Here is a 25,967-nt window from a genome sequence, read left to right on the forward strand (position 1 = left end):
CTCCAGCTGTGTGGAAAAACTGGTAACTGTCTCAGGATGACACACCAGTACGTGTCTTCCAAATGTTTCAACTGACACTGCATTCAAATAAAAATATGAAGTGATCATTTTTTTTCTATTAATAATAATGATAAAAAAAATAAAAAGTTATAATTGAGAAGATTTTTATTTAAATAAATGTCTGTTAAGTCACTGTCTATCACGGAATGAGGTAACACAACGGTGATTGAGCCTATGGCCCACTGATGTGCGTATTCATGTAATTGCAGTATAATTAAATGGGTATCATGGGCTGATATTTGTGGAAAAAATGTTGTATTAAGTAATGCAAACTGACAATTTTCACATTAAAAGCATTTAACTGGTGAAACACAAATTGACTTTTACTATGAAGGGGTCAAAGGAAATGGAATGTGTGTGTCAGTGAGATTAGAAGTATCATTATCGTTCAGAAAAAAAGGATGTACAAAAAAAAGATGGTCATTGGGCATTTTTTGACAGCGAATCAGTTTGAAATATTGCTGAGAGTAATAGAACATGAAGATGGCGGCCAGAGTGAACTGGGGAAACCCTCTCTTTTCACTTTGTCCCGCTGTCTGCAGACTTAAATTAGATCATAGTTGCTCACAGGATGATGGAATAAGGCCAGTTATTGCCTGACTTCATTAAAATGACATAAATTTGTTTTGCTGCCCCCAGAACTCAGTGACCTGTAGTATCAAACCACACTGGCTGTTACCATAGTAACTACAGGTGTTGCCCAATTGACCAGGACTAAAATCTTCAAGATTGCCACTTTAAAGACAAAGTTTCGGTGTAGCTGTGCAGTACCTGTCGGATGATGCTTTTAACACAGGGTAGGGGCAGGCCTTGATAATTCGATTTGATAATCCACTTCAACAGGTGATAACCCAGCACCTCAAATACCATGCACACATCTGAAGGAAGACAAGGTCAAGGACTAACAGAATACAACTTCTACAATGACTTTAAGCTTTTTAAGCTTTCTCAGTCTAAAATGGACCGAAGCCAATAAAGTTTATAATGGCACATATGAATACATACACAGAACTGCACATTTTTCTTGATCAAAAGCAGATTAGTTTCATTATCTGAGGGATAGCTAATTTATAAAGCACATTAAGTTGTGTATTTCTCACCAACTGAACTAGACACTGACCAAAAGTATTTGATTAAAAAACAACAACTCTGAAATAACATCAATGGCTATGATTACATGCACATCAATATCACCTATTATTGTGAATATTCTGAATTTCATACAGCATATTGCGTTTGGATTTTTTTTCAAAATTAGGCCTTTTTCCAAATGTGGCATTTTCTGATCAAGACGTCAGTGTTCGTCTGGTTTTTCTAACATTATTTTGACATGTATACAGTGCATTTGGAATATGCATCACAGCCTCTTGCCTGTTTACAGTCAGCTCTGTACACTGTCATGGATACCTTGTCCACAAACCAACTAGCAAACAGTTTGCAAGGCTGGGGTACAGACACATGCCCAGAAGAAAAGCCCATGTTGATGGTCAGAGGAAGAAACTCACCTACTTTTATACATTATGAAAGATTTGGATAACAACAGGTTTTTGGATGTTTGTAAATATGATAATGCCGACATTTTTCAAGAGGGTGGTTGAAGAAATGAAAGAGAGAGGATGTGTTCTCATGATCCAACAAGTCTGTCACTGGTGGAAATCCCTGAAAAATTCCTACTTCTATGCAAAGAAGCAAAATGGCACAAGCAACAGCTGTTCTACTCCATATTTTGATGTAATAAACGAAATGTAAGGACATATTAATCGGAATATGCATGGCTGCATGTAAACAGGAATATTAGTGGAATATTTCTTTTCATTAGCCATGCAAAGAGTTTAATAGGAGTATTGTTTGTTTTTTTGGAATAAGGTTAAAAAAACTGAATCTTTTGTGTATGTAAACACAGTCAGAGTCTTCCTGCACACACATCATTGCCCACATCTTTGGACTTGAATGTCCTTTCAAGTTTTCCCATGACTGAACAATCCATCAGTACACCACAAAAGTTAACTCCGGTTTCCAGAGGATGTCTGGGCATGTTGCCTGAGCACACAGCTGTAGACTGGATGGCGTGGGAGAGACAGGGATGCAGGGAGTGTCGGTGCATCGGGGGACTGTGATGCTACAAGAGGTGCCAAAGCACACAGCCACCCCAACGTCACATGAACATCTGTGAATCACAAATAGCAGCGCAGAGTGTGAATCTGGGGGTGTAATAAAATTGCTGGAGACTCAAGACTGTCAAATGACTGGCGCTCAAACTGTATCTTGTCACTGCTGCATTCAAACTCAATAATTGCGGTAGAGATCTGGCTGAGATATGGTAATCTTTAAAAGTAATGCAGACAAATGTGGCCTTCAAGCACAATGACAAGGATGAGCTAAATTAATGTCTGGCCTGAGGTGCTGCAGTCTTACCCTTGGATGTTCAGCACTAAAAGTAGCTATTTGGCCTGGAATGAGTGTAATCAGTATGTCTGAGCCGTCACACTGACATAGTAGGGACGAGAAAATGGAAGGATGCCGAGCATTTAAGTTCTTGTTGTGCTGTTCCCTTCCATCACAGAACGACAGCGCCGACCAGCAAAGACTAGTCAGTATGCACCATTTTAGGGACACAACTCAGCTTATAAACAAGATGTTGCTTTGCAAAACCTGCAACTTCATCAACACATGATCAAAGGGTGGACGATAATGTTGTATGTGCTGCTGTTTCCACCATTCACACTCTGATTACAGGTGTGGGGGAACGTGCAGGGCATATTAAAGAAACTGAACAGAGGATTTCAGTATTTTAGGAACACAAAGGATACGAGTGCCATTCATGCCAGAAATTTTGAAGTCGTCCAGAAGCTGCACAACTCTCTCTCGGTTAGGGTCACTAGGATCTGTGTTTCTCACCTGGAAAATACACACACACAAACAGGGTTGTGAAAGTTGTGGACCCTGGAATAACTGAAGTGTGAGTCATTGTGAAAATATTTATGTCCTGGTGACTGTGTGCGTCTTACAGATTTGAGCAGTTTGATCTCATCCAGTGCTGTCTCTGTGTAATGTTCAGCACTTTTCACAACCTTCATGGCCACAAAGCGCTTCTCCCTGAAAGACATACACACACAGTCAGTGGTTTAACTCATCACAACTGCATGAACTTGTCTTGAAATGTGTATCAATATCAATAACAGTAACATCAAACCTCCATAAAAATTCTAATAATGTCCGACGACATTAAACTAAAAAAGGCACCAGGCCTTTACTAGAACCTATAACTATTATTTTTTAATAGGTCCCTGATACTTAATACGTGCTGCTCAGGGTTACAGAATTCTTAAGCATATATATATCTATATATCTATAAATAACACATATATAGGCAGCGGCAGGGTGGAAACTCCTGGCCCTCGCTTCGGGACATTACATACTTATGCATGCACACTGTATTCCTCGGCTACTATTAAGAGATCCAGACACTATTTAAGGCCCTTCTTTTTGCCAGGTATTACAATATTAAGAAAGCACACTTCATTGCAATGTAGCAGCAGCTGTGGTTTGGTGAAATCAGCTCATGACTTTTACAGATCATCATCTACATTTCAATATAGTCAGGTTCAGGACTGAAACTTACTGGATGTCCCAGGCCAGCCACACAGTGGAGAAGTGCCCCCAGCCCAGCTTACGGATCACATGGTATCTCCCGTGGAAGAGATCTCCAATCTTTACATGGTGATATCCACCTGACCAAAGACAGATGCAGAGACGTTCAGACAATGCTGTTCAAGTATGTACTCTGTATGTGTATGACAGTTAATGTATTCACATGGATCAAAGCTGGACTGCAAGTGGATTTGAGAAACGTAGGATTGTGGATTTACACACATTTACAGGCACACAAAAACATTAAGGTCTATGTCGGTGTACTAAAATTGTCTTATTGGCTTGAATACACTGAACACCTACCCCTGCAGTAGTCGTTGGGGTCCTCCTGCTCGTCATCATCAGAGCCCAGGATCTCCTCATCCTGCTCTGGGAGCGGAGAGTCTGCCTGGCCCGGCTGAGAGCCGCCTCCACGACCATGAGGCTCTGGTCTGATTGGGGAAGACAAACAGAGACAGAAGGATGGTAAGAGTGAGAAGAAATAGAAAAGGCAAGACAGCAGCTTAAACTGAAGGAAGGGAGGCAACGCAGAGGGAGGAAGAGTGACAGTAGGATTTCTACTCACAGAGACTAGAAATCGTGTGACACTGAGACGAAATAGTCGACATCCAAGAATGCAATTTCCATAATGTGCTACTTTAAGAGGCAAGGCATTTTATCAAAAAGTTTACAGTGTTGTTTCATCCAGAAAAACTCATAAGAGAGTGGATTATGTCTAGGGCTGGACGATTAATCGAATTTTAATCATGATTTCGATTTTGGCTTCTCATGATCATAAAAACATTATAATCGAAGAAAAACGATTAATGCACCTGTATGTAAGTTCCTGTGCTGGAAAAGCACCGTGAATGCACCTGTGCAGTAGCAGCAAGCGTGTGACGTGTGTGGATCAATAATATGTGGAGCTAGCGATTGAGAACAAAGGCAGCCTTTGGTTGAGAAGAAAGGTAGGACAACTTCAGTCATCTGGAAACATTTTGGCTTCAAGTTGACGGACGTCGAGCAAAAGGAAATTGTTTGCAAAGTTTGTCACGCTGTCGTGTCTGCCCCCCAAGGCAACACAATCAACTTATAATCGTGTTTAGTAATCGTGATTTCAACATCAACCAAAATAGTCATGATTATTATTTTTGCCATAATCGTCCAGCCCTAATTATGTCACAAAAAAGTACCAGGAAATGTACCGACATTTTTTCTTGTAGAATTATGCACTACAGGTGTGTATGCACATGCAAACTCAGGAAGCCTGGTACACAGACACCGGTCACCTTGTTTGAAACACTGCAGAATCTTAGTGGATCAAACCAGCTAATAGTCTGAGTTAAGAGACCATTTTCAACTCAAACTGTTTCTCACCTCTCCTCACTTGAGAATCCAAACTCATTTTAGCCGTTACAGAAATGGCAGCCTGCACTAAAAGAGCAGAAAGTGGACTCATTGAACACTTTTTTTAACGCCTCTCTCCCTGATTGTAAGAAGAGAACATCTAGCTTCACTATCTTTTATAAAATCTGAGGGCTTTTGCTTTAACACCTTTCATTTTTCCATTTAATATTCTTCTCTGGCTTCCATTTTTTCCCTGTATTCAATCCAGATTTACTATATATAAAACCTTACATCATATCTCTCCTTCTACACATTAGCTTTAATTCAGCTTGTAGTCATTTTTGCTTTGAAGTATAATCAAGCGTGAAATACTTTCATCATACCTAAATCTGACACACACTAAAGCACACTCCTGGAGTAGAATTGGAATTCACTTAAACCAGCATGAATGAGTACGATTGCGTCAATGACCAAAGTGAGAAGAAGTACATTTTAAAGCTTAGAAATCTGTGGTGTCAGTCAGCTCCATAATAAGTCCCAACGGCTTCAACTAAAGCTGGAACATCGCCACAAAACCAAGTAGTAGGCTATTAAACAAAGAGACTCCTTGGACCAAGACTTAATTTCATTAAACATTAATTGCATTGTTGAATAACTGATGGTGACTGGTGCACAATGCTTAAATGAGCATGCCGTGTTGTGTGAATCTGAACAAAGTGGAATAAATTATTAAACCAATCCTCCGGTGAGTTGTTCATATAGGACACCTCATTGGAGAGTAACAGAGACTGTGTTTGTTTCCACGAAAAGATTCACACACAGGATTCAAGTTGGAAATCAAACAAGTAAAACAAGAGAGGAGAAATGAAGATGAAGGTGCGGCATGTAACTCCAACTAGCGCGCCACAGGAGAGCATCCAGCTGCACAAACTATTCACTAGGAACACGACTTTACCTGCGTCAGTTATTAAAGCATGCCATAAGGGACTTATTGTCACACATCATCATCATCGCTTCTGTAGTTCAGGATCTATTAAATAAATTATTTGTTTCTGGACAAACTGAATAGCTATGCTCTGTTGCTGCTGTCCATGGTGCTGAAAGAGGAGACAGCACGTCACCATCTCTCCCACTGAATCCAAACCGCAGAGTTACAAACATGTCATCAAACACCACACACCTCACGTCTGCACTCATCAACCAATCACTAACAGCCAAAGAAACTCACCAGCATCCACTAGAAGCCAATTTGAAGAGCATCACAATAAATGCATTAACATGTTTTGCCAAAATTCAATCACCGGCTTGGACGGATGGACATCTTGTATTCATCATAAATCTTCTAAATTCCTCAAATAAACTTTTCATGCTGAAAACAAACACCTTTCCTCTTTTATCTCTTAACAAAATAGACTATGTGGCTTGTTATTTGCTTTGTCATGGTGTCTCAACACTAGAAGCTGTACAAAAACTAAAGAAAGCCTTCATTCAAAATACAAAATCTGGAAAAATCGAGAATGAGTAAACAAGCACACATTCCTGCCTTAACACAAAACATTATTAACCCACTATTTCATTTTTATTGGGAAGAAAAGGAAGATCGTGAGTCCTTCTGATGCTGCACTGTATTACTGCAGAGAGCTGATGGTGGTGCACTGTGGAGGTAAGAACAGCTTCCAGCAATAAATCCAGTTCTCTGCATGCGGGGCAGACAGATGTTTGCCTCACAAACAAAATGGTTTTTTCTTCACACACATTTCAAGTAAACAACACGGTGGTCTTACATACGAAATCTCTCATTCAAATTGTTCTAATCAGATTTGTTTGTCAGAGCCATTTACAGAGCACATCAGTCCTGTGTGCCAAATTTGGACTTGGTGTTTGAGCTTAAATTACTGAGTCGAACAGTAAACACTGGAATGTGCTGAGGAGGATTTAGAGCTAATTAAAGCAAGTCACATATTATCTCTTGAGCTATGAGAGGGTCTAAGCTGCTGACTTTGCCACATAACCTCTGAAGAAACTGTTTACTCTTAACTGTGTGAACAGCCATTGCTTCTGAAATGTGACAGTGGAGGCCAAAAACCACCACCAACAACAAAAAAACAGTCTGATTGCTTTGATTGCTTTGGTTGTTTGTACTTTGTTGTGATGTGCTTTGTTGTGAAAAGTCATTAGGATTAGCATGTCTAGCTAATCAGTTCATTGGCTTAACTCTAAGCAGCAGCAGCAGCAGCAGCAGCAGAATGATCACTTTGGATGCATCTTCGTATGCTTACAAAGCTGTGTCATGCTCAGCTGCCTGCAGAACTCAACTGTTTGTTACAGCTCCTAAAGGGGGGAAAGGCAATTAACAATGTGGAGCTGAAGTCAGGGGTGAAGAGATGAATTAATAAATTGGGTTATTTGCTATTTTGACAGGACAGGATTCAAAGTTCGATTAAACTGAATTAAAGAAAATGTTTTTTTTTTTTTTTTTGGAGTCTGACCAATTCAGGGTATTTGATGAAACACAAATAACATTAGAGAGTAAAATATTTATAAAAAGCAGCTTCTGTTTGCACTTCTGCCAATTTATACACTATATCAGATATGTCTGCAATAATCCCAATAGCAGCCAATAATATCTGTCTGGCTCATACATGTAGGAGGCATCCTCCTGGGCGAAAAAGCTGAGACAAAAAGAGTTTGCTCATTATTCGTTCTGTGGTTTTGCTTCTACATATTCACCCATCTGCTGTGAGATTTTTCTCAAAGAAGAAAAGGTGTCACTGAAGAACTGGGAACACTCAAATTATCATTTGCTCAGGATGTTTTCAACCAGGAAAATGTTTGGGTCTCCCTCCATTTGAGAGCAGCATTTCAGAGCGTAGACACCATAACTGCTTCAATGTTTTTACATTTCGTGCTCTTGTTCACTATACTATTACATTTACTTAAAGATGAATATGCAGCCTCCAGTCTTATACTGGGCTCGCCTGTGATTGTAGCTCAAGTCATTGTGGCGCTAACTCGCAGGAACTTTGTCAGCCCACACACTGCGTGGCAAAGGCCAAACAACACTGCATTTATTCATTTACTCACATGCACACAGTGCACAAAAATACTGAAACGCTGCCTAAGTCAGCCTCCTCTCCTCCCTCATCTCTAGTGCTTCAAATGTTAAAGACAATTCTCTTCTTCGCTGTCCAGCTCACTGCATCTCTAACAAGCTTTAAAGTGGCATTCATCTCTTCAACACATTCTGCATATGTAAACAGAATCTGTAGGCGATGGGACAAGATTTTAGTATCCGAAAGGTTTTTGGTTTTCCTTTGTAGTCAGAGTAGTATTGACCAATCATGTTTGAGCAACAGGTAAACAGTTGCATGTGGAGAGCAAAAGAGGCAGAACGAATTGGCCGAAATGCAATCTCGGAACCCATCGGCTATCGTTAGACAACTATTTTGCCTTTTTTTATTTATCTGTATTCATATGCAGATATCTGTATATAGAGTCTATATAGTGACAATCTGCTGGCTAGACCCAACCCCTGAAATACTGGCTGTTGCCCCCAGAGGTTTACCGTCATCAGACTGATAGCCGATAGGTTCTTTAATAGAAGTAAGAATGACTGCAATGACCAATAACAAAAAATAGTCTTAAACTTTGCTTTAGAAGTAATTTTTGTGGAAAAAAAGTTGTGAAAACATTTGTCAAGCACCTTTCTTTACAACACCTCTTCTAGAACATGAGATAATGACCAGCTGACATTAATATTAGCCAACAAAAAGTGACAGAATCTTTTCATGTTATTGCTAATGAAAATATGGGCCACAAGCTAAAGGATAAAAACTGACTAAAGAAGAAAAACGGAGAAAAAGAAAAAGACAAGGCCACTAACATGTATTAAAAAGCATGTTTTTAAAAAGAATCATGTTCATCCATTAATCCATGTCATTAGATGTTGGCTGTTTTTCATTCATTGTGCTTTGTAGGGCTGTACCCAAATATTCGGATATTCAAATATTCGTTTCTATGGGTAGATTCAGATTCAGATTCAGATTTTCTTTATTGTCATTGCAACAAGTGCAACGAAAGGTAAGGTGCAGGCCATTCAGTGCCAAAAAAACAAAGCAAATAGGGTAGGGTACTCATTATAAAAATTTGGTATTCGATATTTGTTCTTTAATTTACTTATTTATTTATTTATTTATTTTTACATTTTTTTTGGTACTAAATGTAGTCTTTTTGTTGTTGGTAAATGTAGGTTATCAATAAAAATCAAAACTTTTAAATTGCATTGTTAAAAATTTGAAAATATAGTATCCTACCAACTGAGCTTGTGCGCACAGCACGCATGAGCACATCCGTCTGAGGCTGTGGATCAATGCCAAGTTTTACTGCTTTATCACTATTCCTTCTAGCTTGTAGCTGTTTTTTCGTTATCTTTTGAATTTAATATGAATTATGGGACCGTTTTTGTCAACATTTGTTTCCCCTGTTTTGTACAATAAATTATTGTTTAAAGTTTCAACAAGTTTCTTTTGGAGTGCGTGAGTTTTGAAAATGACCGCGGACTGTAACCTGCTCAACGCATCAGTACCTTCGGATGCCATGACAGTAATAGCCAATAATGTCAAAATATCATTTACAGACCAATTTAACAGACGATCACTGCTGCCCGACCTGCAGGTCCATTTGCGGGTCCCGCGGGTTACGGGTCAACCCGCGCATCACTACTCAGCTCAGTCTATAAATGCTGTACACAACAGTAGACATTATATTCTATTCAGGCCGGCAGAACCAGCAGCGCATCGGCTCTACAGTGCACGGCACTGCTGATTAACCATTTTATTGCAGCACAGAGTGTCTGCCAGCAACCAATTACTTGCAGAGGCTTCCTACAACTTGTTTCGACGGTTCCAATTTAATCAGAAGACAAATTAAACAGGATGACTAGCCAATGTGAAAATCAAAAGAAAGCATAGAATAATGTACTGAAGGAGACATCAGATTTTTTTGTGGTTTGAGAGCAAAGATCCTGTCGCCGCTGTGCAAAACTCCGCAATACAATTAGGTCCTGAACGAATATTTGAATATTCGTTATAAATTCTGCCGAAGGTCCGAATGTTAAAAAATGGTATTTGGGACAGCCCTAGTGCTTTGCACCTGACCTCCTTTCTGTAGCACCTGCTGGGCTGACAGAAAAGCGTCGATACTGAATACACTGTACGTCTTTGTGGCCTGGCTAATGTGAGAGGATGGTGGATTGATATGGAGAGGTTCAAATATTTGGTCTAAATAAAACAAGAGGAAAAATTTTCACAAACTTTCATTTGACTTAACAACAAAACAAATGACAAAAATCTCAAGTGTTTTCAAGAACTAAAATTAAACTCATAGTTCTTTAACTATGTCAGAGTTTTTGTTCGCTAAAATCCCTTAAAAATATGACGGAATTAAGCTTAAAAAAACTGACACATGGGCCTTCGATCACAGGACAAGGTCTAGATCTAAATATAGCTACCAAAATGAATACTATTTACAGTAAGTAGAGTGCAGAAAAAGAGATGCAAGGACAGAATGATGGGTCAGCACGAGAATTAGGGAGAAATATTCAGCAAATATGCATGACATAAAAATGCCATTTTGAACCCCGCACGAGCATTCTCTCATTTAACACGGAAAGACAGCAGACGATCGTGCCATTGAAGATCGTGCATGCAAGTTTTTTTCTCTCGCTGCAGTACGTCGACAGTTGGACAGTTCAATGCCCTCTGACGGCCAGACAACATGAACAAAAAGCAGGATACTTCAAGGACTTCTGTAACACTCAAAACACTTGCAACTGCCTTTGGTTGTCACGCCTGCCTGCCTATACTCTTACACACAAAACCTGCTCTTACCTGCAAGATGCACGGATACCCATGTGATAGAAGGTGGAGGACAGGAGAGTGGAGGTGTTAAAAAACCCTCTCACTCCATCCACAAGGAAAAAAAGGAGAACCAAAAAAAGGAAAGGGAGAAGGATGGACACTGAAAAGTAGAGTAGAGGAGCAGAGAGCGATCTGTGCTGATGACTGAAAAGCAGAGATTATAAAGGAAGGGGTGACAAACAGAATGCGAAGAGGGGAAAGAGGAGGAAAGAGGGTGAAAGGGGCAGAGTGGGTGAAGACAAGCAGAGAGGAGAGGAAGAAGAGGAGAAATGAGGAAGCTCTGCTGCAGGCTGAACACTGAGGCTGAGTCCTGGAGCACACTCGCTGACACTCTCGCTCACTTTTTCTCCCACACACTCACTGTCTCTCTCTCTCTCACTCCCTCTCCTCTCTCTGTCTGACCGAGAACTCTCCTTGGCTGTCGTCAGCCGCTGGCCCTGCCCCCTTCACTGACAGCTGGGAGATGATTGGGTGATGCAGCCCAGCACTGCATTGCAGGTGAGGGACGACATCAGCCCCCACCCCTCCTCCTTGTCTGACCAAAACAACACCATTCCTCTTTCCTCTCTCTGTCTGTCCATCATCATCATCATCATCATCATGAACACCCCCACCCAACCCAGTCACGTATGCCTGCCATTCCAACAATGTTTCACTCATCTTTTTTTTTTTGTTGCTGTTCTGAAACAGCTATACTACTCAAGACTGTTGTAAGCGCATCATACCCCAACCTCTGCAGGGTTCGCTCCTCATGTTAAGGTGTGAGGTCGCCCATGTTGTGAGATTTCGGCTTTACAATCAAGACGATGTGAACCCGTAGATGTAGGAGAGGAATCTGCAGGGAACCCACAGCTAGAAATGGTTTATTTGCTATTTGACAATTTCATTCCACGCTTGAGACATTGACGAAATTAGATTGCGTTTATTAAAAAAAAAGTGCCTGATGCTTGCTTTTCAATCTCCACACAATTCCTGACTGCACCCTGTGTAATTTTCAGAGGCACAAATGTTTGCCCATCCTCATCACTGAATCACTGCCATGGATCATTCATTCAGTTAAATAGCAATTTATTCAAAAAACAAAAAAAAAGATGAATAAATCCTTATCTTTGGCCTTAACACACTTGAAGAGAGGGTTGCAGAGTGAAACACATCCTCAATCAAAGCCAGCGTAAAACACCAAGTACTTCTTTATGTGGATCAAGTACCAATCTGAGCACGTTAGTCATTCATGTTTTTGTCAGTAGTATGCCATTAAATGAATATGACTGGTACGTCTGAGGTTTTGCCATGCTATCAGTGGAGTCTGATGGTGATGTTGATGTTGATCTGCTTATCAGTGAGTTTTAAAGTCCATTTTAGTCCACAGCAACATATCAAATTAAATTAACATCTATCTTTGATGTATTCAAGATAGGAAATTGGATAAATTAAATTAATGCAGTGCAGCCACTCCTCCTTAGATTCAATTTTTGTGATGTCAGTTCTGGCGGTGATTGATGGAGTTTTATCAAAGAAAGGAGAATGATTAAAACTTGTGAGCTCTGCCTGCAAAACACCAGTAGACACTTAATACTGATTGTCCTGATAATCCTCAGCTTCTGCAGATAAGCAACACCTGTGCATCAAACGACCTGGTGTACTGGGAGAACTACACTTTTTGGTCAATCCAAACCATTATTTATGTATTTATTAACAAGTGAAAAACTTTATCTCTGAAGAATTACTAACCTGGCATTAGCAGACTAATCTAGAACCTCTCAGCTCATTTTTAGTTTCCAAGATGCATCAACAGGCACAGAGCAAAATGCCTTGGACACAACTAGATAGACCAATCAGACAAATGTGATGTAGTACTGAGCGACGCATGCAAACTGCCGCGGCGCTAAACACTACACTAGAAGTTGTTTCTTCTTTTAGGTGGGAAATTATTGTAGTAGTAACAGGATCTTCATTCATATTTAAAGCAGCTGTGCAGAACTTTACGTTTTCGTTGATTATAGTGCCCCCTTTGGTCGAAGCGGTATGGCACCCACAGCCTGGTGTCGTAAAATTCTGACTGCAGCCGGCATTCGGCTTCATTCGTAAAATCTTGACTGCAACCGGCAATTACCACATGCATTTGTTTTGGAGAGCGAGAGGAAAATCATAAATGTTCTGGTGTAGCTCTGAATTTCTTATAAACTGAGGACAACTGCCTGCTGTATATTTGTGTTCATGGTCACAGTCACAGATAATTTTGTGGCGTTTGTTGTAACATTACTAGACAAAAGCGGTTCACATCAGCTAACGTTACATTTAGCTTGCTTATAACTTCCATGTCGTCATATATTTAAGTAAAACAATGTCTAACAAGTTGCGGTATATTCTCTAAATAAAAACAAAAATTACATACCTGTCGATTAGGAAAAGGGCCAACTCGGGATCAGTTTTAAAAACTTTCAAATCTCTCAGCTCTCTCCACTTGGTGAATGCCCGACGGAGGTTTACACGTGTTTGGGCTCGAGCCCTATCACTGTCCCGTTTAGCCTTCTTCTGTTCTTTTTCTTTTACAATGACATGAATGAAAACATTAAGTGAAGGAGAGCGACATTTCAAAAAGACATTAACTAATTAAGTAACTAAATCTAACACAAAGCCACAACCACTTGACATCTCCATCACTCCTGTGCACACATCTTACATGACAGAGTGTGTCAGTGTCTCCTGGTTTCTCCTGGCTGCATTGTTTCCACCCATCCAGCCCTATCAGATCTGTAGAGCAAAATAAACAAGGGCACAGGGGAGGAAAGAGCTCTCGGGGATGGAGTGCGGCCAAAAAGTTTACGTCGTCGCCCCCTCCTCCCCTTGCTCCAGATAAAATCAATGACAAGTGCCTGGGCAGCAGAATGAAACAGCAGCACTAGGTAACTGTACTGAGGGTGCAATGCACACAAAGCGTAAATGAGTGTACTGCAGCACCTTCACTTTAGCACCCCAACACCTGGGGGAGGTTTGCTTGTGTCATACAAGAATCAACACTTTTTTACTTCCAAAACATGAGACAGACAGGACACTGCAGCTTTGTATGCTACAACACCAGTTAAACCACTGCAGATTTTCTTAGTTCACAATGCTGAAAATCATCAACATCTTCATGGCCTGGAGCAATGCGCCTCTCCTTCACAATCAACACACCCATATATTTATATATTTCTGCCACTGATGGGATGGGAAAGAAGGGCAGCGGTTAACCTGCAGGGTGAGGACAAAGAGCAAAAAAGGGAAACAGAGGGACACAGAGCTGCAGTGGGCTGCAGATGATAAAAGATTTGATAGGTTATGTAATGAACTGCAGCTATGGAGAGAGAGATAAAAGCAAAATACAATAGAGTGCAACTGCGCTGGTAAATACTCTGCAATGCTGGCTATTCCTGTTCAGTCTCCTGAGTAAACATGTAGTCCCAAAATTACATCAGAGTCATAAAAGTTACACAAACAAGTGGTTTCGTGTCTGAAAAAAATAATGTAATGCAGAAATAAAGTAAAAAACAATTGAGTGGGCGATAAGCTCTTTCAAAAGCTGGCAGCGCAAATCCACCGGGGACACCGTCAGTCCTGTTCTCGCTCGCGCACACACACACACACACACACACACACACACACACACACACACACACACAAAGCAAAACACATGAGCAGGTAGTCAGGTACCTCGCAGAGCAGCAACAGTCAGCATCTGCTCCTTAATGAAAAATGGATCATCCCATCAATAAGTCAGCCAAACTCTGTGTAAACTGGCATCTGGCGCACACATGTACGAACCAAAACACTACTCCCCTCATCACAGAGTCAACAAGCACCACAGACATGGGCAAAGTCTGAGTTTTATATCTCTTTCCGTCGATGTTGCTTTCTCTCTGTCATACACAAACATGCCACTAATGCACTACTCACTTGCATGTGAGACCGCTGGCTAGCTTCACCACAGCTGTATTGATGGAGAAGATCCAGTCCAGGAGCCACATGACCCAGAAGACACTTGGCCTCAGCTATTTCACGCTAGTCTATACTGAACTAAACTTGGCAAAGACGAGTGGCACTTTAAAGCAAAGGTCTGGGACCAGATCTGCTCTCCTCTCCCCTGGCTCTTCTACTGGAGTGTGGCTGCTGCGTCCTCTCAGCACAGCAGCCACAACAGAGCGACTGACACAACAGAGAGGGAGGGAAGGAGTGCAATGGGTGGAAGGAAGAAGAGAGAGAGAGAGAGAGAGAGAGAGAGAGAGAGAGAGAGAGAGAGAGAGAGAGAGAGAGAGGAGTCGAGTTATGCTTGGATGCTCGTCACTTGCTTGATGGTCATTGACAGAAATTATGCATTTTCAACTGCAAAATCTTGCACAGCATCGCTGTCAAGAGGATAGAGGGGTAAAATACTGTGTCAGGTGAAAGAGACAGGTGCATGCTAATGTCGGAAAAACGACAGGGAGTTATTTTCGTCTGGCCTGATGATTTGGCCCCGTCAGCAGCAGCTCATGGAGGCAATTAAGGTACCTCACAACCCTTAGCTCCTGACTGCATCACAAACCGCACTTGTTTTCTGAGTCATAATAACTAAGACAAATATGAGCACAGACATAACTCATTCATTAATAATTCATACTTTAGATTCAGTGTGATTTATACTTTCCAACATGATCTCCAATTTCCATCGTCATTGTGCATAAATGTTCAGAAATACGATGCTCCTTTTAACTCCACAACCTGCCTTTAAATCGTCACAATTTTTTAAATTTCAAGTGTCAAAGTAAAGCAGTGATAGTTGTCTGTACATCAGTGGGTGGAGGTTGTTGACAGACTTTGGACAATCCCTGCTCCAAGTCCAGGGTTGGGAAGTAATAGAATACAAGTAACTAAGTCAGGTATGAAAAACACAAACTATGAGTGACTGTACTTCATTACAGTTATGTTTAAATTAAAGTATTAAGTATTCTGACTAGGGAGGATAACAATTAAGGTACGATTGATTATTTGGTCATTAAGAATTTGATCAACATTTGAAATTTAATTATTCATCCAACAGGCTATGCAATGTTGTCAGAGTATATGAGCTTTGACTGAAAAAAAAAAACATTTGGTATTGTTTGGTAAAAGCAGAGTTTATGTTTTTCTTAAATCAACTGATTGACTGTTTGTTAATTTCATCAATACCAGAGTAAGAAAGTTCTTACAATTTGCAGCCCTAATTCTAACTGCAGATACTCTCTTTTAAAACTGTTTTAGCACTGTTTTTTAAGGATAGACCGATAAATCGGCCGGCCGATATCAGGCCGATATTTGAGTTTTTTTACTTGTATCGGCATTGGCCGATACACGCGTGGGTTCGCGGATTTATTTTTCCCTGGCATGATTTACAGACAGGCATCCACGGGCAGCTCTGTGTTGCCGAAAGACCCTGCAGCGCACATGCAGCGAATCCTACTGTGTACAGTAGTTGTTGTTTTATTTATGCTTCAGCTTAAATATTTGTTTATTTTATAAAGACATTACTGGAAGATTTAAGAGCACTGAACTCTTTTTTTTATTTGAATGTATAATAATAATAATAATATTCTACCTGTTCTACCTCAACTTTCCATCTTGTGTTAGTATTTTTTACTGTTCAATAAATGTTTCTTATTTTAAACTTGAGACCTGTAATATTTGTTATCATTGTGTCATTTTTTTGATGTAAATAGAGGGAGCAAAAGCAGTATCGGCCCCAAATATCGGCTCAAGAAAATCGGCAGTCCATAATCGGTCTAAGGGTGATGTAAAAAAATTGGTATCCGAATCGGCCCTAAAAAAATCCTTATCGGTCTATCCCTACTGGTTTTCAAAGTTTTAAATGGTCTGGCGCCACCTTATCTAGCAGAACTATCTTCATGCTACGGTTAGAACATTGAGGTTGCCCAGTCAGGTGCTCCTGCAAATTCCCAAAAGTAGACACTGAAACAGTAGTGACCAAGCCTTTGCAGTGGCTGCCACTAAGCTCTGGAACAGCTTATCTATACACATAAAAACTGCTCCAACAATAGAAACCTTTATATCACTACTTAAGAGCCACCTTTTTTTGTTGGCGATGAATGATGAATGATGATGAATGGCTGATTCAGTAATTGATACAGCACCTTCTTCTTTAACTACAAAAACCTAAAGGAGGCAGCTGGTCAGAAGGAGATCGCAAGAAAACAGAGTTTCTAGTAAATGGCCAACGTTAATAACAATCTACTTGCTGTTGGCTTTATTGTATGTCAATTCCAGTGAATATCACAATATAAAACCTATGTTTAAAAAGAACAAACGTAGAAAGATAACAAGTACTCAGACAAGCGCACAGCTGATAGATAGCCTGAATGGTTTGTTTACATGACATAAGAGAAGAGCTTATTTAATGGATTCAGTGTGGACAGAGGGCGAGTATGAGTGAAGTAAAGAAAACACTACTTAGTTTAAGTAATCTAATGGAATTAGTACCAAATTTGATTTTAGGGCATGTATTCAGTAAACTATGGTGGAGTACGTTTTAAAGCTAACCCTCCCAACATTGTCTAAGTCAAGTAAGAGAAACAGTAGCCTTCTGACAGCTGGAGAGATTAGTCCTCCAGCTGTGAGTATTAATTTAGCATGTGATGAGGCAGCTGCGTCAAGCCATGCAGTTATTAAAAAAAAAAAAAAACCCTTTCCAAGAGATTAATATTGTGATCCCCTCATTTGCCAAGAGACAACTGTCGAGACTGTTAAGTAACTACGCAAAAATAAAAGCTATCTAGAAAAAAAGAGGTAGGCGTGCTGGCATGGTGGCAGAGAGAAGGGAGGTGAGAGGAATCAAAGTATGGAGGTATATTCATGTGGCTTGCTCCTGGTGAGGGTAATTGAAAATTAAGTGAAGCACAGACAGGTGAGAGTTGAGTCTCATAACATGTAGAGAAGTGGGAAGAGATGGCTGTAAATGGGTGAGAGGGACACCTACAGGACTAATAGTAGAGATTAGAGTTGTCAGACATATTCATTTATTGATGTCAATTCTGAAAATTTGAATGCTAATTTATTGCAGTATTAATAGTATTAATTTACTTTCTCACTCACTCATAGACTTTTGCGGCACATTCTGTGTTGTTTTTTACTTGCATTTTGAATTTGTGACAATTTCATAGACTGAAAAATGTGCACTACTGCAAGAAGAATACGGTTTTCCTTAATGTAAAGTTTTAATTATTGTTAATGATAACTACAATCATTCTCTTGTTCTTTGCTGCTAACCAAGGAAAAAAGTCCAAAAATCATGTTATAGCCCTGTTATATTCAACCTATTAAAAACATTTTTAATTGTGTGCCCTCAATGTCAATTTGGTATTGAAAATGGTATTGACTATCAATATTTTTTAGATATTGAATCGAAGTTAGAAATTCAAGTATCATGACAACATGAGCAGGGATTTGCTAGTTGGAGATACTGTGGTAATCAATGAAGAAAATGAAGGAGTTGATGAAAAAGACAGGTGAAATAATTGAGGAGTTCAACATCATCAACATAATCTGCAGGTCATCAATCAAAGTTAGGCAGGTAGGACAAGCAGGTGACTTCAGGACACAGACCACAGTGGGTTTGTGTTTTGGCTAGTTTGAATGGTCTTTTTGTTTGCTTTCAGTTTTTGGCAGTGTTGTCATACATGATGAATTTAATGTGCTGCTGTTCATTTCTGGCCCATCAAGATGTTTCTGACCACTTTAGCCTGAGAAAACATACAAACACCAACAGAAGTAATGATATACTGGGTGTCAAAAAATAAACACAATATCTAACTTAACAGGTGCACCTGACACCTGCTCATAGAAATGTCATCAATAACTGTTCATTTCTTAATACTAGTTTATTCAAACATTTTGTTTACAACAGTAGCTAACTGTTTTATCAGAGACACTGAATGCTCCCAAAATTAAGTGATCTCTTTTGATGCGTAAATGGATTTTTATTCTAATTACAGATGGTTCATGTAAAGCCATTGCTGGTGTTATAAATTCCCTACAGTTTTTGACCGCAGCTCAACCTTGGCTTGCTAAACAAGATTCAGCATGTCCATTGTTGCTGCTTTATAGGACTCAGCAACAGGTGATAACTTGTAAATGAATTATGAATGATCAGTGCTACGACATTTGTTAGGTCAAGGTCAAGGTCAAATTTATTTATATAGCACATTTAAAACAACCGAGGTTTGCCAAAGTGCTGTACAATCTAGAAAGCACTGAAGTATTAAAATACAACTATAGAAATAGAAAAATACAGTATTAGAGCACACAGTACATAGAAATATTAAGAGTAACAATAGAAAACAAAATAAAGTGCACAATAGGCACAAAATTCAATAAAAACAGTCCATACATCGGCAATGTTCGGCTCAACATGCGTCAAATGCTAACGAGAAGAGATGGGTCTTCAGCAACGACTTAAATATCTCAAGAGTCTGGGCAGATCTAATATACAATGGTAAGCTGTTCCACAATTTTGGGGCAGCCACTGCGAAGGCTCGGTCGCCTTTAGTTTTGAGCCTAGATATCGGGACATCTAGAAGCAACTCATTTGATGACCTCAGTGCTCTAGCTGGTGTGTGAACATGGATGAGTTCAACTAAGTATTGGGGGGCCAGACCATTCAATATCTTAAAAACAAACATCAAAATCTTAAAATCAATGTAGCGGACAGGAAGCCAATGCAAAGAGGCCAGAACCAGTGTGATGTGGTCACGTTTTTTCGTGCTGGTCAAAAGGCGAGCAGCAGCATTTTGCACTAGCTGCAGATGCCGCAAAGAACGTTTATCTAAGCCCACATACAGAGAGTTGCAGTAATCAAGCCTAGACGTAATGAAGGCATGGATAACTCTCTCCAAGTCTTTGGGTGAGAGATAGGGCTTTACTTTGGCGAGCAGGCGAAGCTGAAAGAAAGCACCTTTGACCACAAAACCAATTTGCCTGTCAAACTTAAAAGCACTATCAAAAGTAACACCAAGGCTTTTAATAAAAGAACAGTTTTTGGAAGCCAGGGGGCCCAGAGCACCAACAGAGTCATTTACACATTCCAGATATCCAAATAGAATAACCTCAGTCTTATTATCATTTAGATTCAGGAAATTTAGACCCATCCAAGTTTTTATGTCATTAAGACAAGCTAACGGAGGCTGCAGAGAGTCCTTACATTTTAATTTTAAAGGAAGGTACACTTGGACATCATCTGCAAAGCAATGAAAAGAAACATTATGCTTACGGAGAATGGAACTTAGGGGCAGCATATATAAAGAAAACAATAAAGGGCCCAAAATGGAGCCTTGGGGGGACCCCACAGGTAAGAGGGGCCACATTTGAGGAGAATTCACCCAGATGGACAGAGAAACTCCTGTCGGTTAGGTACGACTGTAGCAACTTGAGGGCAGCAACTTTAATGCCTACACAGTGATCTAGGCGTGATAAGAGGGTCCTATGATCAACAGTATCAAAGGCAGCCGTCAAATCTAAGGTCACCAGGATAGCAGCACATCCTGAGTCCACAGTTAAGACAAGATCATTAAACACTCTTAAAAGAGCAGTTTCAGTACTGTGACCATACCTAAAACCAGATTGAAACTTCTCATAGATATCATTTTGTACTAAAAATAACTGCAACTGTACAGCAATTACTTTCTCTAACATTTTGGACAGGAAGGGTAATTTGGAGATGGGCCTGAAGTTGGAGAGAACAGAGGGGTCCAGGCTGGGCTTTTTAATGAGTGGCTGCACTATAGCATGTTTAAAAGGGGCAGGAAAACACCCTGAACTAAAACAGTTATGAATCAGAACAAGAATAAAAGATCCAACTGAATCAAAAACCTCTTTAAAAAGGTGCGAGGGAATACTGTCTGAGAGGCAGTTTGTGGGCCGCATCCCACGAACTATATCTGACAGAGAGGACAGTGATATAGGCTCAAACTGGTCAAAAACAGCTGGGCACATGGGAGGGTCAGAGGGATCAGGCTCAGCAAGACAAGGTACAGAATGAAGAGCAGAGATTTTCTCGACAAAAAAGTTGAGGAAATCATTACAGAGAGCAGGTGTTGGAACAATGGGAGCAGTAGCATGTGGGTTAACAAGAGAATCTAAAACATTAAACAGAACCTTTGGTTTATCAATGTTGTTTGAGACAAGGTGCGAGATGTAAGCGGTTTTAGCAGCTTTCACCGCTTTCTAATACTCCAATAAGCACTCCCGTAGAATCCCAACGGAGACATGCAACTTGTCCTTCTTCCACCTTCTCTCAGCACGCCTACAAGGGTGTCTGAGAGCACGTATAGAGACATTTATCCATGGTTCAGAAATTGCCTTAGGGCGTTTGATGCTTAAGGGAGCGATGGCGTCCAAGATGCTAGTGCATGTGGAGTTAAAAAGAGCAACAAGCTCTTCAGCACTAAGGGCACCATACCCCTCCACAGTAGAATGCATATAACATTAAAAGCTGTAGAAAATTGCAACGTAGTGCTGGAATTTGTAGCACGAAAACAGCGTGCAGGTGGACGAGCAGCGACAACAGAGCAGGGGACAGTAGCAGAAAATATAACAGGAAAGTGATCAGAAATACAAGCACTATTACAAATTTCACTGACACAGATAGACAAACCATGAGACAGCACTACGTCAAGTGTATGCCCCTTATCATGCGTCGGGCCAGAGACCCACTGTGTGAGATTAAAGGAGTCGATCAGTGACAAGAAGTCTTTGACCAGAGAACTGGTTTCGCAGCACACATGAACGTTCAGGTCACCGGGAATTAAGAAGTGATCAAAATCCACCATAATTCCAGACAGAAAGTTTTCAAAATCCTGAATAAAATTCTTATTGTATTTGGGTGGACGATATACCACCACACACAGCAAGGGAGGAGAGGAATTAAGTTTAAAAAGCTGCAGCTCAAAGCTGGAGTAAGTGACAAATGGTATCTGCTGGCAGTGAAAGCTGGATTTGAAAACACAGGCTAGCCCTCCACCCTTGCCGGTGGTCCGAGGGGAGCTGAGAAATGTACAGTCAGGAGGGAGAAGTTCTGAAAACGATGTGGACTCACCAGTATGCAGCCAGGTTTCCGTCACGAACATAAAATCCAACTTACGGGAGGTGAAAAAGTCATTCAGCAAGGTCTTGTTTGCTAGGGATCTAGCATTGATCAAGGCCATCCTCAAGGTAACGTTAGGAGTCATGCTGGTCGAGGCACGTCTTAGCGGGCGAAGGTTTGTGTGGACAACGCCGCCTCTGGGCACACGCAGCTGCCCAGGAAGAGACACCGACATCAGGCCACACTGGGCAGGGGCCGCCAACGATCCATGGGAGACAGCGAGCGGAACTGGCGTTGTCATCCGGCCTGCAGAAGCAGAGCTCAATGGCGAAGTAGCAGGAGCAGCATCCATCGGCGTGCCAGGCGGCATCGTCATGCCAGGAACAGCAGCAGAGGGAGGGCTGGGAATGACAATCCGTAACCACGGTCCTCTGAGCTGTATTGAGCGTCTGATGGCAGAAGAGTAGCAAAATCCACCACGAAGGAGGCGAGGATCAGCCACACAGGACAGCGACAGATAAGCCTTGACTTTCACCAATACACCACTGTGCTTACCCCGTCTTCTCCGACGTTTTTTGCGGGGAGGGGCGCAAGGTGAGCGGCGCAGGTAAGATGGAATATCTGCCAGCAAAGGAGGGAGGCTTGCAGTCGGGTCTCCCAATTCATGCTTTAACAGCATTAGCGACGCGTCAGAGACTCAAATGTTGAGAAGAGCTTGGCGATCATAAGCAAATAGAGCCGAGACATCCCAGCAGCAGACACATAGGAACAGAGCAATAACAAACAATAAACTGAGAAACCCAGTGTGTAGAGTTCGGTCTGTGTGTGGGTGTTCTCCAGGTTCTCTGGCTTCCTCCCACAGTCCAAAGACATGCAGGTTAGGTTAACTGATGACTGCCTGTAAATGTGAATGTAACGTGAATGGTTATCTGTCTCTATGTGTCAGCCCTGTGATAGTCTGATGACCTGTCCAGGGTGTGCCCTGCATATCGCCCAGTATCCGCTGGGATAGGGTCCAGCACACCCGAAACCCTGAACAGGATAAGTGATTGAGGAGCGCGGACAATGAATGAATGAATAATCGTGCTTCGATTGTACACACAAAGTGAAATATAGCCTCTTTGCACCACTTATTGAGTTGCTGTAATACTGAACTGACTTCATAATGTCAGAACAAATTCAGCCACAAAGATTTGTTGTTGTGTGGTGCCTTGAGGCCATTTGTATTATTTACACAGGCTTTTAAATCCAATTTGCATTCAACAAAAAGGTCCCTTATCTCCTGCTGTCTCCACCTGTGTTAAGCATCTGAAAAGGCTTTTTTCCCCTTTTTGCAGGCTTACGTAACTTCAGATGATTTTGAAATAAAAACAAAACCTACATCAATTTTCCTTCATCTTTTGTGTTATAAATGTCAACTCGAGTCCACTTTATAGAACCATTGTAAGCAATTTTCAAAGTGGCTCTTATTATGGCAAGCACTCAAACTGACAGCATCAACACGGTTTCAAATAGTATTAAATGACTTCCTTACTATACAGAAAAACGTACTTGAGCATTTCAATGTCATATTCCTTTCTGTTTTTTTGCGTCTTTTTTTTATATAATATAATAATGTAAAGGTGCAAGTCACAAACATGCAGATACACTGTGATGCTAGATCTGCCAATAACTCTATCCTAACAACACACACTAACAGCTGCATGATATTAAGTGGGACAACTCCTTATCACATGATGTCATTTTGGCAGATGATTAAAAGTTGCCAAACTTACAGCCAAGTGAGAAAATACAGCTAAGCAAAAGACAAGGGCAGAGTGTAGTGTATCATTCACTCCTCTGAGAAGGTGACTGCCTGTAATCTGTTGTCCCTGCAGGACCTGTACACCTCCAGGACCCCGAGGCAGACAAGAAAAATTGAAGCCGACTTCCTCCACCCTGGACACAAACTCTTTGTTACACTCCCCTCTGAGGCTGCTGTCCATCAGGGACAAAAACCTCACGCTGTACAACAGTTTCTTCCCGACTGCAGTGCGCCTCATCAGCAAGGTCCGAACTCCACTGACATGGATTCTTATACCCGACCCCTCATAGGCTGTGGCTCAGAGGTTCGATCCCCGGCTCCTCCTGTCTGCATGTTGAAGTATCCTTGAGCAAGGTACTGAACCCCAAATTGCTCCCGATGATGCTTCCATCGGTGTGTGAGTGAGTTTAAAAAAAAAAAAAAAAAGTAGCAGATGGCACCTTGTATGGTAGCCTCGATCACCACTGTATGAATGTGTGTGTGAATGGGTGAATGTGACTCGTAGTGTAAAAAGCGCTTTGAGTGGTCGGATGACTAGAAAGGCGCTATACAAATGCAGGTCCATTTACCATGCTTATTATGTTATAGTACTATTAAAAACTATCTTTGTCTTATTTTTATTGTATATTTTCGATTCTATATCTATGTTCTTGTGTGTTGCAGTACGTTGCCTTGTTTTTTATTCATCTTAATAAGTTTATTGTATGTTTTATGTATGCACATACAAACCAAAGCACATTCGTTGTAAGTGAAAACCTACTTGGCAGTCAATCCTTTTGTGATTCAGAGCAATTACACCTCCTGCTTTGTGTTTCCGGACCAGAGAGGGTAAACTGTGACAAGAAAACAAGCAGGTTTTTCTACTTACTTTTTGCCAGGTTTCCTGGGCTTCGTCCTCTTCTTCCTTGCCTGCATTGCGAGTACTAAAAAGTAGACAGAAAACAGTAAGTTATAGCAAAAATACTTGACTATATAATTCGCTGTTTTGTTTATTAGAGCTTCATGACTATGTGGTAATTTTAGAGGAACAGTACAGTTGCGCCCCAGGCAGCAGGTGTAAAGGAGAAATCCTAGTTACGTCGTTACATTAGCAACTGTGAATAGCTAATTAGCAGGTAACTTAGCTGGAGTAAACGCCTCTTCTAAGCTAACGTGAAGTAAACCGGCCTTGGTGGTGTGTCGCCCCACAGAGGAGGTAGTTTAAGTTAGCCGCTAACACTAACTTGGTGCTTTTCACTGCGAATATCACACAGGTTTTTTCCATTATCACACCGAGCCCTGGTAAATTTGTTGATAATTTTGGGGACACCGTGGGATATTTTTTGCTTTAAACCTGAATAAAAGTTTAGGCGCATAACGTCACTTGTCCACAATCAGATGCTAACGTTAGTCTGATAGCTCGGGCTAGCTTACTGTTAAAACACACATACACACACAGCAGAGCGCATGGTCCACTCTTACTTTTCATCAACTGTTACGTGGCTCGTTACAGTTGTTAAAACCAATATGGGAATTACTTTGCCACAGAAATGTGTTGAAGAAATGCGTGTGTGTCGGGTACTAGGTGTTAAAAGCATTTTAAAGTGAGTTATAACGTTACCTTTTCTTTCCATGTTGCTAACCACTCAAGAGATGAGCTGCGTTCACGTACTGTCGGAAATGTGGAAACTCTAAAGTGCGCGAAAAGGAGCGACCCAACAGAGTTGAGCTGTAGGGGGCGGAGTGTGTGAAGACTGTCAGCAGCTAATAATATTCGCTGTGTATATGGTGTGTTTTGGCGAGCAAATTAAAATATTTACCACATAAATACACACAGTTCTCTCATGGCCGTTATTTTACAACAACACTGCAAAGACCTGCGGCTTTCACTGACTCCAAAGGGGTCCAGTCATTGTCATAACTGGATTTACCTGTCAAAGCAGTTGGGACCTTACTGACCTCCCATTATAACACCATCTGTGCAGCATGTATGTGCCTGGTGGCCTTCAAGTTCCCAATAAATCCAGAGTAACCAGTACTCTTGTGAAATGATAATGATGTGTTTGTATGTACTCTGATTAAACACAGTTGTACTGGAAATGTGCACCATTTGAGCACAATATAAAATAAATAGTTAGAT

At 40.9% G+C, this 25,967-nt stretch overlaps 1 protein-coding gene across 3 annotated transcripts in view; it reads right to left on the reverse strand.

The window, feature by feature from the left end:
• Positions 1-25,556, reverse strand: part of srpk1b (SRSF protein kinase 1b) — a 36,016-nt gene extending 10,460 nt beyond the window's left edge. The window contains exons 1-7 of one of the 3 annotated variants that reach the window (XM_033627213.1): positions 25,449-25,556; positions 24,717-24,771; positions 4,015-4,142; positions 3,683-3,791; positions 3,069-3,156; positions 2,871-2,958; positions 832-938 (exon numbers count right to left, since the gene is read on the reverse strand). In XM_033627213.1, the coding sequence (XP_033483104.1) occupies positions 832-938; positions 2,871-2,958; positions 3,069-3,156; positions 3,683-3,791; positions 4,015-4,142; positions 24,717-24,771; positions 25,449-25,461 (588 nt within the window). In that variant the 5' untranslated portion in view covers positions 25,462-25,556. Of the gene's footprint in view, positions 1-831; positions 939-2,870; positions 2,959-3,068; positions 3,157-3,682; positions 3,792-4,014; positions 4,143-10,925; positions 11,303-14,891; positions 15,122-24,716; positions 24,772-25,448 lie in introns of those variants that run through there. The other 2 variants (XM_033627212.2, XM_033627214.2) reach the window with 2 other exon arrangements.
• Positions 25,557-25,967: the final 411 nt, after the last annotated feature.

The sequence above is a fragment of the Epinephelus lanceolatus genome, chromosome 1, assembly GCF_041903045.1.
Source record: "Epinephelus lanceolatus isolate andai-2023 chromosome 1, ASM4190304v1, whole genome shotgun sequence".
Classification (NCBI taxonomy): domain Eukaryota; kingdom Metazoa; phylum Chordata; class Actinopteri; order Perciformes; family Serranidae; genus Epinephelus; species Epinephelus lanceolatus.